The 17690-nt window shown below is 44.5% G+C and overlaps 1 protein-coding gene across 3 annotated transcripts in view; it reads left to right on the forward strand.

Moving 5' to 3' along the window:
- Nucleotides 1–6011: 6011 nt before the first annotated feature.
- The window catches only part of LSR (lipolysis stimulated lipoprotein receptor), a 111896-nt gene continuing 100217 nt past the window's right edge, over nt 6012–17690 (forward strand). For 2 of the 3 annotated variants that reach the window (XM_029576706.1, XM_029576709.1), the window contains exon 1: nt 6012–6393. In XM_029576706.1, coding sequence (XP_029432566.1) covers nt 6303–6393 — 91 coding nt within the window. In that variant the 5' untranslated portion in view covers nt 6012–6302. The remainder of the gene's footprint in view (nt 6394–17690) is intronic. The other variant, XM_029576708.1, reaches the window with a different exon arrangement.

Consider the following 17690-nt stretch of genomic DNA (forward strand, 5'->3'; position numbering starts at 1 on the left):
CCGTACCACCACGCTCTCAGCTCCACTCAGCCAGCACCCAGCACAGAGACCCTTCCAGCCAGCACCTACTTCCAGGAATCCTTAACATCCTAACATTAACATCTTAAGCGAATTCTTAGACGACAACAACATACTCGCCACAATGCAGGAGTAGTGCATTGCAATAATCTAACTTTGTAAATAAGGTGGCTTGGAGGACAGTTCGGAAATCGCTGAGGTGTAAGAGGGGTCTTAGTTTCTTAAGAATATGTAATTTAAAGAAACAGTCCTTGACTGTGTTAGTGATGTGTTTTTTGAAGTTGAGGTGGTTATCAAAGTAAACCCCTAGGTCTCTGACCTGATGAGAGGAGGTGTTGGGGGGATGGGGTGACGGGGGGATGTGCCGGGTAGGGGTGATGAAAAGTAGTTCCGTTTTGGAGGCATTTAATGCCAGGTTAAGGTTGGTGAGGAGACTGTTGATTGCCTTGAGGGAATTATCCCAGGTATTGAGAGCATTTGCTATGGAGTCCGTGACAGGGATAAGAACCTGCACGTCGTCTGCGTAAATGTAGTGCGTAAGACCTAGGTCTACAAGGAGTTGGCATAATGGCAGGAGGTAAATATTGAAGAGGGTAGGGGAGAGGGAGGAACCTTGAGGGACCCCATAGGATAGCCTAACTGGGTTAGATTCGTAGTTGCCAATTTTGACCTTGTAGTAGCGATGGTCCAGAAAGAAGGTAAACCAATTCAGGGCAGAGCCTGAGATACCAATGTTGGAAAGTTGGTTGACTAAGATATTATGGCTGACGGTATTGAAAGCCACGGAGATGTCTAGCATGGCCAGGATGCATGTTTGGCCCTTGTCCAGACTTTTGAGAATTGTGTCTGTAAGAGAGATTAGCAGGGTTTCGGTGTTAAAGAATCTTCGAAAACCATACTGTGAGGGGAATAACAAGTTATGATTTTCAAGGTGATCTATGAGCTGAGAGTTGACTACCCTTTCCAGGAGTTTCGCTATAAAAGATAGGTTGGAGATTGGTCTGAAGTTAGCAGGCTCTGAGGGGTCTAAGTTAGGTTTCTTTAAGATAGGTTTGAGTGTGGCTTGTTTCAGTTCAGGCGGGACCTGACCAAGGGAGAGGGAACAGTTAATGATTTCTGCCCTGTGCGAAAAATTACTATGCAGTCCCGCCCTCCCCTATTCATTTCCTGTGCCCATCAAATAAAGCCCAGCTCTGACTTGCAATCCATATTTTGAAAAACTGGCACGCCCCCCTCCCCCTTGCTCAGAACCCATGGATAGGGAAAGGTATTAGGTACCCTAGGAAAACCTTACAGTCTTGCACCCCGCCCCCCCATACTCTCTAAACCTTTTACAGACACACACAATTCAATTATATATTTACAACAAATTTTACATGAAAAAGAACATTCTAAATTATAGTCTTCTGAGGCAAAAATATCACTTACAACATGCATATTTACATGTACTCCTGTGGTGCCAACAAGAAAACTCTGCAAAAAAGACACTTGGAACTCCTATTAAATTAGACATTTTATAATGTCTACATTTGGAAATGAGCTTGGCCCACGAATAAACAGAATTACCATTACAATATATTAAACATCCCATACCAAAACAACCCTAACAATCTCATCTATGAAAAGGCATCACCGCACAAATTACACCAGGCCCTAGAACACCAATAAAAATCAGAATAGCAGTGAGTTGCGCAGAGTAGCTAGCTAACTGAAGTGTAAATCTCCAAAGGGATTGTTTTCTACTAACTTGCCTTAGAAGCACAAGATATATTGAAGGGGAAGAGCTCAGTAACCCACAATCCAGAGGGAGCACGGAGAGGAGAGAATCACCTTACTGGTGGCTGAAGAGAATTGGTCAGTACTGCATTGGGAAATTTTTAGAACTAAAAGTTTTGGGGAGAATTAAGAACATAAGAACGTGCCATACTGGGTCAGACCAAGGGTCCATCAAGCCCAGTATCCTGTTTCCAACAGTACTCAATCCAAGTCACAAGTACCTGGCAAGTACCCAAACATTAGACAGATCACAAGCTACTAATGCTTATTAAACCCAGTAATGCTAACTGCTGAAACCACAGGAGGAAAGGGTTAGGTCGTCCGTCATAGTTGGTGATTCGATTATTAGGAATGTAGATAGCTGGGTGGCTGGTGGACGTGAGGATCGCCTGGTAACTTGCCTACCTGGTGTGAAGGTAGCGGACTTCACGCAGCACCTAGTTAAGATTTTAGACAGTGCTGGGGAGAAGCCGGCTGTCGTGGTACATGTGGGCACCAACGACATAGGAAAATGTGGGAGGGAGGTTCTTGATGCCAAATTTAGGCTCTTAGGAAGAAAGCTGAAATCCAGAACCTCCAGGGTAGCATTCTCTGAAATGCTCCCTGTTCCACGTGCAGGTCACCAGAGGCAGGCAGAGCTCCGGAGTCTCAATGCATGGATGAGACGATGGTGCAAGGAAGAGGGATTCAGTTTTGTTAGGAACTGGGGAACCTTTTGGGGAAGGGGGAGTCTCTTCCGAAGGGATGGGCTCCACCTTAACCAGAGTGGAACCAGGCAGCAGGGACTAACTTTTAAAAATGAGATTGTTCTAGTTTAAAAGCTGTTCTAAGGGGAAAGCCGTCAGTCACTCAGCAGCTCATGGTTCGGAGGGAGGTATCTTCAAAGGATAGTAATGAAGCATTAGAGGTAGGGAGTCCCAACAGAGAGGTTCCAATAATAAGAAAAGTAGTCTAAGTGCTATAATTAAAAACTCACCTGAGTTAAAAGATTACAATTTATCCCTGTTAAACTGAAAAGCAGAATGCTAATACAAACACATTTTGAAATGTTTGTATACTAATGCCAGATGTCTAAGAAATAAGATGGGAGACTTAGTGTATAGCAGTGAATGATGGCATAGATTTATTTGGCATCTGAGACCTGGTGGAAAGAGGATAACCAATGGGATAGTACTATACTGGGGTACAAATTATATCACAATGACAGAGAGGAGAATCTTAGTGGCGGGGTGGCAATTTATGTCCAGGATGGCACAGAGTCCAACAGGATAAAGATCCTGCATGAGACAAAAATTCAATTGTGCATTTAATGGGTAGAAATTTGTTGTGTATGAGGAAGAGTATAGTGATAGGAGTATACTACCATCCACCTGGCCAAGATGGTGAGACGGACAGTGAAATGCTAAGAGAAATTAGGGAAGCTAATCAAATTGGTAGTGCGGTAATAATAGGAGATTTCAATTACCCCAATATTGACTGGGTAAGTGAAACAGCTGGACATGCTAGAGAGCTCCTGGATGAAATAAATGAGTTTTATGAGGCAACTGGTTCAGGAACAGACAAGAGAGGGATCAATTTTAGATCTAATTCTCAGTGGAGCACAGGGTTTGGTGAGAGGTAACGGTGGTGGGGCCGCTTGGCAATACTGATCATAATATGATCAAATTTGAATTAATTACTGGACAGGGGAAAGTAAGTAAATCCATGGCTCTAGCACTAAACTTTCAAAAAAGGGAAACTTTTATAAAATGAGAAAAACAGTTAAAAAACAAAACAAACAAAAAAAAAACAAACCCTTGCAGCTACAACAGTAAAGAGTGCAATACCATCTTAGAAGCGCAGTCCAGATGTATACCACACGTTAAGAAAGGTGGAAGGAAGGTCAAACTATTGCCAGCATGGCTAAAAAGTGAGGTGAAAGAGGCTATTTTAGGAAAAAAATCTTCTTTCAAAATTTGGAAGAAAGATCCATCAGAAGAAAATAGGATGAAGCATGAGCATTGGCAAGTTAAGGGCTGGATTTTCAAAGGGTTACACGCGCTGGGCCTATTTTCAAAAGGCCCGGTGACGCGCGTAAAGCCCCGGGACGCGTGTAAGTCACGGGGCTTTACTAAAGGGGTGGGGTGGGACGGGGTCAGAGGTTCCAGGCACTGCGGCCATTTGCCACTGTGCCAGGGATCGCGTGCTGGCAGTTGGCTGGTGCGCGCAACTTACTTCAGCCCCAGGGCTGAAGTAAGTTTTGAAACAAAAAAAAGAAGACAAAAAAGTAGGGGGAAAGGGTTGGGGAGGTAGGGAAATGGGGAAGGTAGCGCGGCTCGGAGCAGGCTCAGCGAGCGCAAGGTGCAGAATTGTGCACCCCTTGCACGCGCTGACCCCGGATTTTATAACATGTGCGCATGTTCATGGCTGACGAGTCAGATGAACTGAACCAAACGTTGAACCTGGAAGATGTGGTAGGCCTGATTGACAAACTGAAGAGTAGTAAATCACCTGGAGCGCATGGTATACACCCCAGGGTTCTGAAAGAACTAAAAAATGCAATTTCAGACCTTTTTCAATTAATTTGTAACCTATCATTAAAACCACTGTTGTACCTGAAGATTGGAAGATGACCAGTGTAACCTCTTTATTTAAAAAGGGTCCCAGGGTGTTTTGGGAAACTATAGAACGGTGAGCCTGACTTCAGTGCTGGGAAAATTGTGGAAACTGTTATAGAGAATAAAATCACATAGACATGGTTTGATGGACACAGCCTGCAAGGATTTATCCAAGGAATGTTTTGCCTCACAAATCTCCTACATTTTTTTGAAGGGGTGAATAAACATGTGGGCAAAGGTGAGCCAGTAAATGTGGTCTATTTGGATTTTCAGAAGGCGTTCGAGGAAGTCCCACATGAGAGGCTTCTAAGAAAACTAAAAAGTCATGGGATAGGAGGCGATGTTTTTCGTGGATTACAAACTGGTTAAAAGACAGGAAACAGAGTAGGATTAAATGGTCAATTTTCTCAGTGGAAAAAGGCAAACATTGGAGTGCCTCAGGGATCTGTACTTGGACAGATGCTTTTAATATATTTATAAATGATGGCTCAAAAAAAAAGCGTTAAAGACAATAAACCAGCAGAACTGCAGGTTGAGCACCCTGTGCCATCTGCTAGAGAGAAAATACTGAGGAACTGCAGGTGGCACTAGGCTTTATGTAGCAGGGTCAGGCAAGTTTTTTCTCTGTCTCCACCTGCTGGCAGGAATGCATGAGCCCAGGCCTCTGGACTGATCCGGGTAGGTACAGGGAATAGACAATTGTCTAAAAATTCAACCAGGCAGCTGCCGGATCTTAAAGAGGCACCAAAGCCAACAAAATGTAAGTTTAAAAAAAATTGTTTTTTCTGGTTTTACAGTTTATTATAAAGAAATTCTCAAACCCATCCTCAAGGCAGTATATAGGTAAACACAAGGTATACTTTCCACTCCAGAGATGGCTGTAGGCATACAAACCCTTGAAATATGCAGCTACATAGCCCCATGGAATTCTGTTTGGATGACAAGAATTATAATATGCCCAAACAATTACCAATGAGAATTGTTATTAATCATTCCAGCACCCTGGGTAGCGAGGACCGGAGGAAACAGAACTTCCGGTCGGAATCTTGGAACCTGTCTCATGATGACATCACACTCCACCCCGCCCTAACACTTTCTCCAAAAAAAGGAGTGAGCAGCTCGCGAATCATTTGGGCTACGCCCCCTCCGTCTGGTTACCAAGGTGAGCGGGTCCTGCCTGCTGGAAACGCCCTGATTCCCGTGGAAAGTTCCATTAAAGCCGCAGGGGACAGTAGTAACCACAAAACGTCCCTTGTGCCTCCTGATAGGTCACTTGAAAAGACTTTCTGACCTTTTGATAAAATAACTTTAGGTGATGATGATCCGTGAAGCGAAGGATCAGTGCGAAAAGTAAAAATAAGTGGAAGGAGCAAAGGGCGCGGCTCCCACCTGCGACCAAATTCCTGGAGCGTTTCACGTTTCCTGTACCTGGGTGAGGTCATTTACAGGGGGGGAACGGGTAAGGCTTACAAACCTGAAAAGTGACTTTACCTTCAGTGGCTGGCTTTCCCTTCTCCTGCCGCATTTCTTCGCCTATACGGCAAAAGCCGAGCGGCGTCCCTTTCGCTTTGGCTCGGTAAAAGTCGTTATTCGTCCGGAAGACCCCCCGCTCCCCTGTGAGAGGTGGTGCGGGTGGTACGCGCCGCTCGCCCTGGAAGGTGCGGGGGTGGGAGTGGTCTTTAGTGTGTGGGGCGAGCGAAGGCTCTGGGTCCTACGTTGGGCGCGTGCTGCCTTATTTTGTATTCTTTTACGCTCTGCGTGGCTCGTTCCGCTCCTGGGCTCGCGCGGGGTCCCGCGGCGCCGACGCGCTGCTTTCAGAGCCGGGGGGAGGCGGGACGGGCGCCGGGGAAGTTCTGAAGCGCTCCTCGTCTGTCCCGGGATCGTGCCGAGCTCTGCCTCATCCCCGGGAGGATGGGGGCTCCCGGCCAGAGCGCCTCTTCGGTGCTCCGGAGACCGGGGGCGAGGTCGGTGGCGTTGCTCTTTCTCTGCGGCCTCTTGCCAGGTGAGAACTGTCGAGGGCTCTGGATGCGAGGGACTGCGGGGCCTACAAGCGTTATGGCGAGGAGAGGGCAGGGGCGCCCCCTCTCCGGACCCGTTTCACCTGTTGTGTGAGGGCCTTCTGAGAAAAGGCCGAAAGGAGGAGACTGCGATGAAAAGTTCTCTCCCGGGCGGGGTTCGTGACGGGACGGGCTCCGGTTGTTCTTGTTCCGAGCGGTCTTTCTCGCTCTGAATTGGGGGCAGGCGATAACCCACGCAGGGAAAACGTAGGAGGGAGAGGCCTCGACTCCGAGTTCAGACCTTCCACCTGGACCTTAGGCAGAAAGAGGCCCAGAGAAATCCTGGGGGCCCAATGCGAATACTGCCCACCGGCTAAGAGGTTATTGGCAAAATACCCTAATGTCGTCCTGTTGTGTGCAAAACCACTCTATTTGTAGACGCTAATCTTGTATTGGAAAGCTTGAATTTATAACAGCTAAACCGTAATGTTGTATACTTTTTTAATTTATTGTATTTATTTAGATTTATGTTCAATATTTTGCACTTTTTTTTTCCAGCACTTCAAAGTGGATTACATTTAGGTACTATAGGTATTTCCCTATCTCCAGAGGGCTTACAAGTTTGTACCTGAGACAATGGAGGGTAAAGTGACTTGCCCAAGCTCACAAAGAGTGACAGCGGGACTCAAGCCCTGGTCTCCTGGTTCATAGCCCGCTGCTCTAACCACTAGGCTAAGAGAAAAACGAAAAAAATTGCATAATCCATGGATCAGGGACCATTTGCTAATGTTTGAGCTATGGTAGTGTGGAGCAGTATACCAACCACTAAGCAGATAATAGGGAATCAGCATGTATTCCAAGACCCACGGAAGGGCTTTCATAATTCTTTATTTAGTCTTGTAATAAAGTGTCATTCGCAGTGCATCTCTCCCAAGGAGGGAACACTTATAGGCCTAAAAGGTGATATTGTGTGAGGGAAGAAAATTGTTTGATTAAAACTTTACTTTCAGGCCGATACAATATGGTGCACTCAGCTGAGCAGACTGTTTAACCCAGGATTGGATGAGCGGCCGCAACCCATCTCCACCCCCCCCACAAAAACTTATAATGCTCATCACATGCAAATGCACATGATGAGGCTATTAGCTATTCACCCTAGATCAGGGGTCCCCAACCACCGGTCCGCGGACCGGGCCGTGGGAGTTTTTTGCCGGTCCACGGCGCCGCCAAGCACCGGCAGGTGTGTCGCGCGCTCCCGGTCTCTCCCGCTGCTCTTCCTTCCCTGCTGCCGTTGCTGCTGGGCTATCTGCACGTTCAAGCCCAGCGGGAACGGCAGCGGTGCAAAAAAAAAAAAAAAAAAAAAGCTGTGGCATCCGCGGCTGGCCTTTTCTTCTTCCCGCGCCCCCCCCGACCCGGAACAGGAAGTGATACGCGGTGCGCGGGAAGGAGAAAGAGCCGTGCCGCATGAAAAAATAGCAGCGGCGACAGCAGCATTGGCCCCCGAGCAATCGAAGCAGCTGATAATAGGTAAAGGAGACAGCAACATGAGCCTCCGTGGCCGATGGGATTCTTCTTTTTTGGCCTGCGGGGGCTGGAGGAGGAGGTGGTGCAGCTACCGTTTGTGCTCGGGGGGGGGGAGGGGAGAGGAAGTGAGTGAGAGAAAGAGAGAGAAGCAGGCAGCCAGCATGTGTGATTGACTGGTCAGAGAGCTGGTGTGTGTGTGTATGTGAGAGACAATGAAAGTGATTGCTCAGGGAGATGACTGATGTGTATGTGAGAGTGTGAAACATTAGTCAGGGAGGTGACTGATGCATGTGTGTGAGAAAAAGCATGGAAGTGAGAAAGCATGGGCGTAAGAAGCCTGGTGTTGTGGGGGGTGAAAGAAAGCATGGGAGTGAGAAACCTGGGTGAGTGTGCATGCATGAGAGAGACACTGCTTGGTAAGGTGACGGTGTGTGTGAGAGAAAAAGACTGGTGTGTGTGAATGTGAGAGAATGTGATTCAGGGAATGAGAAGCCTGTGCACGTGGAGAGTGAGCATGGAAATGAGAGAGACTGGTGTGTGTGTGTGTAACAGAGAGAAAGTGTTTATGGGAATGAGAAGCCTGTGCATGTGAAGAGAAGTGAGCATGGGCGTGAGAAACCTGGGGGTGTGAGACACAGCATAGGAGGGAGAAGCCTGTATATCTGAAAGAGAACATGGGAGTGGGAAGCCTGTGTGTGTGTATGTATGAGCGAGATCAGGTGACTGGTGTGTGTGTGAGAGAGAGAGAGAAATAAAGTGATTATGGGAATGAGAAGCCTGTGCATGTGAAGAGTGAGCATGGGAGTGAGAAACCTGGGTGTGTGTGACACATCATGGGAGGGAGAAGCCTGTATATCTGAAAGAACATGTGAGTGAGAGACTGGTGAGTGTGTGTGTGAGAGACAGAGAAAGTGATTATGAGAGTGAGAAGCCCATATATGTAAGTAGAACACGGGAGTGGGAAGCCTCTGTGTGTGTGTGTATGGCATGAGAGAAACTGTTCAGGAAGGTGACTGGTGTGTGTGTGCCAAAGACTGTTTGGGAGATGATTGGTGTGTGAGACAGAAACTGGTCATGGGGGCATGACTGGTATGGTGTGTGTGTGAGTCATGGGCACTAAGGAAGAGGACCATAAGTATAGAGCTTATCTTCTACTGCTGCTTCTGGTGTGTGCCACGGCCTGCATGGAAGGGGAGTAGGACAGCTGCTGGAGGGGGTAAGTAAAAGTGGCTTTTTAAGTTTATTTTTCTTGACTGCCATTTTAATTGTGTGATGTCTGCTTTTTTGAAATATTTTATTGGTGTTTGGAGAATGTTTAATAGTTTTTATGAGTTTTTAATTGTTGGATGTTATTCTGTTTTGAAACATTTATTCTGCTTATTAGTATAGTTTTACAATTATTTCTCTGTGGGGATCTATAGCTGCTTGCTAGTTCTGTTTTCCTAATAAGAGGTGTATTGGTTTTTAGGACCTGATTTAATATTTGTAGTGTTGCCTTTTCATAGATAGGGTTGCTCCTGTTTGAGTGTATTCCATAATACAGGTGTAACTGTGTGCGGATTAGTTTATGTGCATTACTACAGATCCTGGGAGTATGTTAGGTCTGTTCTGTGTCTGTTACCGAGATGAGATATTTTGCTAGCATGTAAGCGTTTGTATCAGTCTTATTTGTTGTGTTTTCTCAAGAGGACATGCATTGGTGGTAAACTGCTGTCTATTCATAAGTAGGGCTATTGAGCCTGGAACTAGAAGGAGTTTGAGTTACTGTTACTGAGATGTCACCAGAACCAGAATATCTTTTTTGTAGGGTGAGTTGTATGGGGAATGTCGTAATTCTGCTTTACATCCATTATTGTGGGTCAGGGGGGTTCCCGTGGATACAAACTGTACTTTTACATCTAGCCCCGTGACGATCATGGGTCAGTGTGCCATGCATGTGAGAATCTATGGTGAGTTGAGTCACATTCACATTATAAATGTCATAATTAAATGATAAGTGTGCACTAAAATCCAATCCCCTCCATAACCCCGCCCTCATATGACCAAAGCCCTGCCCCTGCCGGGCCATGGAAAAATGGTCTTGCTTGAAGCCGGTCCCTGGTGCAAAAAAGGTTGGGGACCACTGCCCTAGATGATACAATCCACATATTTTAGCACTCAGAAATTAACCCCAGCCAGAGCAGGCGTTACCTTCTGAGCAGCCGAAAAGGTAAAAAGAAAAAAGTAAAGTTTGCTGGTGGTCAGGTTAGAAAAAAGGATGCTCCATTTTAAGAGCAAGTGTTTTCCTAACCTGTGCACAGACACAGGTTCAGAAAATGGACACTTGATAACTGAGCATCCCTTTACTTAACCTGACCACCAGCACACTTTTACTTTTTTTTTTTTTTTACTTTTTGGGCTGCTCAGAAGGTAACGCCTGCTCTGGGCTGGGGTTAATTTCTGAGTGCTAAAATGTGCGGATTGGGTGCACTTTTTTTTTAATCTGGGGTTTTCCTAACCCGCTGACAACCACCTCTCCTGGGCTTCCACTGCCAAGGAGGTGCTAGTGGCGTGCAGTTGTCCCTAGCGCCTCCTTTTTAGCATGACCCCTCATTTAAATATTGTATCATGTGCCCAGGAGAGGTGGCTGGGTGCGGGTTAGGAAACGGGCACTCAACACTGAGCACCCATTTTCCGTCCTCACTTATTGCATCAGCCTGTTTGTGAATAAATATACTGGGCAAAAATCAGTACATTTAGGATTATATATGGCAAGAAAATTACAGCTTTTGTCCCTAGTGATGTTTGTGATAACTTGATTGAGGAAAATGAAGTTCTGGATGTTGACTTTGGCCATGCTGGTCATGTTGGTGATAATCCTGGCTTATACAAAGGCAATGAGGGATCAACATCAAACTGTAATATGGGGGATTCAAGATTAGATCCATCTAGTTTACTTATTTTTTTCTGGCTGCTGTAATACCTCATATCCTATCCATGGTGCCTGGGAATTTGCAGTTTTGTGGCACCTAGAAAAGAAAAACAATTCTTTCTACGATCACTGAATTTGTTCTGAACTTAAACTGGATAGCTTGGTGCTTTAAGTACTGAGAGAACCTCTAAATTTGCTAGACTCTTTTTTTTCTTTTTCTTTTTTTTTTTTTCCCTAAGACACGGGCTAACGCAATAAGGTGTGTTCTGAAGTGCATATGGCAGAATGCATGTCTTTTTGTATGCAGATGTCTGTGCCAATACAGCAAGGAGTTTTGCATATAAAAAGTGCATTCAGCAACTCTGCTGAAAAAATAAAGGCAGAAAGAACAGCGTTAAAAGAAGTATAAAGGATCCCAAAAAGGAACCTGGGGAAGAATGTGGGGAAAGTGAGGGAGACAACGAAAAATCAGGAAAGCAAAAGGTCAAGCAGAAGAAAGAATTGCCAAAGAGGTAAAGCGAGGTGACAAAACATTTTTCAGATATATCAGAGAAAGAAGGAAGGCCTGAAGTGGTATAGTGAAATTGAAAGATGACAAGGAGCAATGTATGGAGAAAGATGAAGAAATAGCAGAATCATTAAACACATACTTCAGTATGATCACTCTGGAGAAGGACTATTGCTGATTGACAAGACCATGGATGGGAGTGGAGTAGATACAGCCCCATTTACAGAAGAGAATATATGGAAAGCGCTAGAAAACCTCAGTGGATAAGGCCGTGTGTTCAGATGAGGTATATCCTAAGATACTAAGGGCGCTCAGAGATGTGCTAGGAGTTCCTCTGAAAGACCTGTTCAGTAGATCCCTGGAAACGGAGTGGTGGCATGTGATTGAGGAGTGCTTGTGCTTCTGTTTCATAAGAGTGGTAGCAGAGAGGAAGCTGGAAACTAGAGGCCGGTTAACCTCACCTCAATGGTGGGAACATTAATGGAAACTCTGTAAACAGTTCACTATCCTTTCCCTTCAGTCAGTTGGGTTGTTGGACTCGAGGCAATAAGGATTCACCCGGGGAAGTTCTGCCAAACAATTCTGACTTTGAGTGACAAGAGAACTGGATCAAGGAAGAGCGCTTGATGTGATTTACTTGGATTTCAGCAAAGCTTTCGATAGTCCTGTGTAAGAGGTTCATGAATAAAATGAGAAGCTTGGATGTGGGCAACAAGATAGTGGCATGGATTACTTACTGGTTAACTGAGTGGAAACAATATATAATGGTAATCCATTCGGAGAGAATGGTGTTAAGCGTCGATTTGAGAACCTATTTATTTATTTGAGTTTTTTATATACAGTCATTCAGTGAAGCCATCACAACGGTTTGCAAGATTCAAAGTGTAATTTTCTTTACAATTACGAGTTAAGGTATAACAGGATACATATTAAACAAAGTTAATCTTTTATAGTCCAGAAGAAAATCAATTTTGAGTGAGGAGGGTTTGTTTGCTGGTTGGAGACAAGTTGTTTTGTGGATTTGGTTGGTAGTTCCTTTGGGTGTTAGGATGTTGTGAAGGTTGAGTGTCAATGTAGATTTTGTGAAACAGGAAGCAAATCGGAAACCGATCAATGATGCTGGAAAGCAGGACAAACGGTGATCGGTAAAATCAGGGATTCTTTATTGGTGTTAGCCTGACTCTGGCCGAGTTTCGCAGTATGTGACAAAGATCGCACCAGTAGTGGTATTCCATTAAAAATACCAACTGCATTACAACTGATAAGTGTTTCCTGTTGATATGTGGTGAAGTTCTCACATTTGATATGTGAGACATTACCAGCAACCATTGGTACAGTAGCCCCTGAGGCAGCTCCTGCGAGAGCGGAACTCGGCCAGAGTTGGGCTGACACCAATAAAGAATCCCTGATTTTACCGATCATCAGATTTTGTGAAACAACCACGTTTTTAGATCTTTTTTGAAAGTTTTGAGGTTGGGTTCTCAAATCTTTTGGAAGAGAGTTCCATATTTTAGGGCAGGCAATGGAAAAAGCTCTTTCTCTGGTTTAAGTTCTCATCAGTATCTTTGTGAGTCACTTGCATAGGGTTTGGAAGAAAGTTTTTGCTTTTTTGTGGAAGATACTAAGATCTGCAAATGTGTGGACATGCCTGAAGGAGTAGAGAGAATGAAAAGTGACTTAGGAAAACTTGAAGAGTAGTCGGAGATTTGGTAGTTGCGATTCAATGCCAAGAACTGCAGAGTTGTGCATAGAGCGGGTTGAAAGACTCATGCAAGGAGGACTAGGAGAGATTGTATCTTGTGATCTGGGTAGCAAAGCAATGTGACAAGGCAGTAGCTAAAGCCAGAAGGGCGCAGGGGTGCATACATTGGCCGATGCAATATCGGCGCACATTAAACAGATGCTCTGTTAACGCATTCCAATCCACCTCTCCCTGGTGCACAATTTTATACTTAAGTTGGCTGCCATTGTTAAAAGGAGGCACCAGCGAAAATTTTGCGTCCCTAATGCCTTCTCGGTATCAGGCGCCCAGGAGAGGTGGCTGTTGGGTTAGGAAAACGGATGCTCAGTTTTGAGTGTCCTTTTTTTCTTAACCTGTGCATGGCCACGAGTTAGGAAAATGGATGCTCATTAATTGCGCATCCTTTTTCTAATCCTGACTGCTGGAGGCATTTTTAAAAAAAAAATTTTGTATGGTTCTCCTATTTTTGGTTCCTCTGACTTAATATCACCATGATATTAAATCGGAGGAACTACAGAAAAGCAGTATTTTCTGCTCTGCTGTAAACTTTTGGGGCTCCTCAAGAATTAATGCCTGCACTGGGGCAGGACTGCTTTGAATTTAAAGAAGACAGCCACAACTTACAGATTCTTGTGTAGCGCTAAGAAAAAAGTTTAATTTATCTTTATTTTAGGTGGCTGCTTGGTTATATTTTTCTGTTTTGTGTAGTGCTAGCCTTATATTCTCTATTTTCCTAGATATTGATATTGCTGCATTATAAGGCTCTTCAGCTTTGGGCAGGTGACTCATAGTGCAGTGCAGGGGGCAATCAAGTCTTCAGTCTGCTTAGAACTCAAGGACACAGCCATAACTACAGATTCTTGTGAAGAGCTAAGTAAAAAGCTTAACTTAGCTAGCCAATCTGGGGGAGGGTCTGTTCAAAATCAATAGCAGGCAGTGTCCAGTGAACAGCCCTGGCGAAGTATTAACTGTTTAACTCCCTCCCACCCCTGGGTTTTTTCTGATAATTTGGTAATTCCTCAGGTGTTATCCATCAAATAAATTTACCAAAATGAGGACTACCCAATGTAACTATTGTGGAGCCTTTATTTTTGAGGGAAATTATCTGGAAATTTAGGGCTTGCCCCATTTGTTCAGAACTCTCTTCCTTGAAAAAGGAGCTGGCTGAAGTTAAAGCTGAATTAGGTGCAATAAAGAGTTTCACCCACTTTACAGTATTCAGGAATGAATTCCCCATTACCACAGAAAAACCAAAAGTCAAGGAGCAGAGAGGAGGCTGGAAACTACAGGCTGCTTAGCCTCATCTCTGTGGTGGGAAAAGTAATGGAGTCTTTGCTGAAAGAAAGAACAGTGAACTATCTGCAGTCAGAAGAATTGCTGAACCAGAGGCAGCATGGATTCATCAAGAGAAGGTCCTGTCTGACAAATCTGACTTTTTTGATTCGTTGACTAGGGAATTGGATCGAGGAAGAGAGCTCAATGTCATCTACTTGGATTTCAGCAAAGCTTTTGATACGGTCCCGCACATTAGGCTTGTGAATAAAATGAGAAGCTTAGGAGTGAGTGCCAAGGTGGTGGCCTGGATTGCTAACTGGTTGACTGACAGAAGACAATGTGTGATGGTAAATGGAACTTACTCTGAAGAGTAAGTGTTAAGCAGAGTGCTGCAAGGATCGGTGTTGGGACCGGTCCTGTTCAATATCTTTGTGAGTGACATTGCGGACTGGCTAGAAGGTAAGGTTTGTCTTTGCGGATGATACTAAGATCTGCAACAGAGTAAACACGTCGGAAGGAGTGGAGAGAATGAGAAGAGATTTAAGGAAACTGGAAGAGTGGTCGAAGATATGGCAGCTGAGATTCAATGCCAAGAAATGTGGAGTCATGTATATGGGGTGTGGAAATCCGAAAGAACTTTATTTGATGGGACTGAAGGGCTGATGTGCACAGAGCAGGAGAGAGACCTTGGGGTGATTGTTTCGCTGACTTCAGATCGTTAGACACTATGTGACAAGGCAATAGCTAAAGCCAGAAGAATGCTGGGCTGCATAGAGAGGAATATCTATTAAGAGAAAGGAAGTGATGATCCCCTTGTACAGGGCCTTGGTGAGGCCTCACCTGGAGTACTGTATTCAGTTCTGGAGACCATATCTCCAAAGGGAGGCAGTCCAGTGACGTGACCAAAAAGTGGATGGTCTTCATAAAATGACTTATGGGGAGAGATTGAAGAACCTAAATATGTATACCCTGGAGGAGAGGAGGAGCAGGGGTGATATGATGGACTTTCAGATACTTGAAAGATTTTAATGATCCATGGTCAACAACAAACCTTTTCCGTTGGGGGGAAAAAAGTCAGTAGAACTAGGGGTCACGATTTGAAACTCCAGGGCGATGACTTAGAACCAATTTCAGGAAATATTTCTTCATGTCCTTCCGGAGGAAGTGGTGAAGACTAAAACTGAAGGATTTCAAAGGGGCATGGGATAAACACTGTGGATCCATAAAAGCTAGAGGATGGGAATGAAGAGAAGAGCCATGGGGGTGGCTTGCTGGAATGGTGGCTACTACCTGGTGATTACTACCTTTACTCAACAAGCCTTCACACGGTTAATGCAACTCTACCATTGCTCTTTGCTTCAACGGCAAGGGGAAATGTGGAAAAGAGGATTTGCATTCAGACAACCAACAAGGACTGAACTACACAGTCTGGGTAAATAAGTGTGGGGGTAGCTTGCTTATTGTGGCAGTTACTACCCTAAACCGTTTAACCCTGATACTTCACTTGAATGCATATACAGCGTTGCTCTTTGCTTCAACAGTAGGGGGAAATGTGGAAAAGAGGATTTGCCTTAGACAACATCCAACAAGGCATTGATCTGTGCAGTCTGGGTAAACAAGCATCGGGGTAGCTTGCTTGATGTGGCGGTTACTACCCTTAACCATTAAGCCTTATGATTCTCCTTTGATGCAACTCTAACATTACTCTCTGCATCAACAGCAGGGAGTAGCAGGAAATTCGAATCAAACAGTTACCAACAAGGGCCCTGAACTTGGTGGTCGGTGAAACAGATAAGTATGGGAAAATAAGTGTGGGAGCTTGCTGGGCAGACTGTTCTTTTTCTGCTGTCATTTCTATGTTTCTGTTAGGTGTTAATTTTTGAGTAAAAATGTACACGTTGGGCGCATACGTTTTGTATCTGGTAATAGCAAATATCCTCATAAACATACATTTACGTGTGATGAGCACTACTAGCTGCACACTGGCTTGGATGCATGTTTTAGATGCACTAATCCCCTTATGGCATGAGGGATTTTGGACATGTGTCCATCAACATGTAAAGCTGTGTGCTCAGCCAAGCGCACTATATTGCATTGGCCTGAAAGAAGTATAGCTAGCAGAAAAAAGGAAGTTTATAATGCCCGTGTACAGATCGTTGGTGAGGCCTCACCTAGAGTACTGTGTTCAGTTCTGGAGACTATCAAAAAGGATAGCGACAGGCTCGAACAGTCCAGAGGAAGGAGTTAAAAATGGTCGTGGGTCTGTTTCACAAGACCTATGAGGGGAGAGGCTGAATGATCTAAATATGTACACCCTGGAGGAGAGAAGGTGCAGGGGAGAGATGATACAGGCCTTCATATAACTAACGGGTATTAGTGATACACAAACTTCAAAACTTTTCCTTTGGGGGAAAAAAACAATAGATGTAGGAGTCACAATATGTGACTCAGAACTCGTATCAGGAAATATTTCTTCACGGAGACGTTGGTGGATGTCTGGAATGCCCTCCCAGAAGAGGTGGTGAAGATGAGACCAGTTAATGACTTTGAAAGGGTGGGTGATTAAACACTGCTTAAAGAAAGGGATGGTATAACATTTCTGCATGGGGGTAACCTGTACGGAGCAGTGGCTACTACTCTTAACAGGACGCATGGGGGTAACTGCACAGAGTGGCAGTTACTACCATAAGCAAATTGCTGGGTGGACTGGATGGACCATTTGAGCTTTATCTGCCATCATTACTATGTTACTTAGCATTGGAAATTTAACTCTTAATCCTAGATGAGTTTTCAGGGCTAATGACAGTCTATAGGTGAAAGCTGGAGTTCTGGTCTTTGGGAGCTGTACCCTAGATGTGCGCACAAAGCATGTTTTCCATAGAAAAAATTGTCCATAGCTCATTTTATGTGCACAAATTGTTTTCTCATATATAAAGAATGATTTATGTGCAAAAATATTGTACAGAAAGCACTTTGTGCACATAAATCATACTTTATATGTGGAAAACATTGGTGTGCGCAAACTTTTCTGTGCAGTTATGTGAATAAATCAGTTGTGCGTAAAGCCTTTTTTGCACACACTTTCTGGTTTGTGTGCATTTTTTTAAAACTACCAGTGCTTTAGCATATTAGCTTACTGTATGAGGCATTTAAAACAAATTCGCTAGGGTGTTAAACAGCTTTTTGCATTGGCTCCTTTGGTTTGAAGAGCAGTTTCTCGGTGTTTTGGGTCAGTCAGTAAAAGCAAATGTAAGTCTACATAAATCCTAAAGCTGGAAGAATATAAACAGTGCAGTAAATATTATGCACCTTTTTGCCTGCATGTCAGTGCATGTTGTCTGTG

This window comes from Rhinatrema bivittatum, chromosome 14 (assembly GCF_901001135.1).
Source record: "Rhinatrema bivittatum chromosome 14, aRhiBiv1.1, whole genome shotgun sequence".
Lineage (NCBI taxonomy): Eukaryota > Metazoa > Chordata > Amphibia > Gymnophiona > Rhinatrematidae > Rhinatrema > Rhinatrema bivittatum.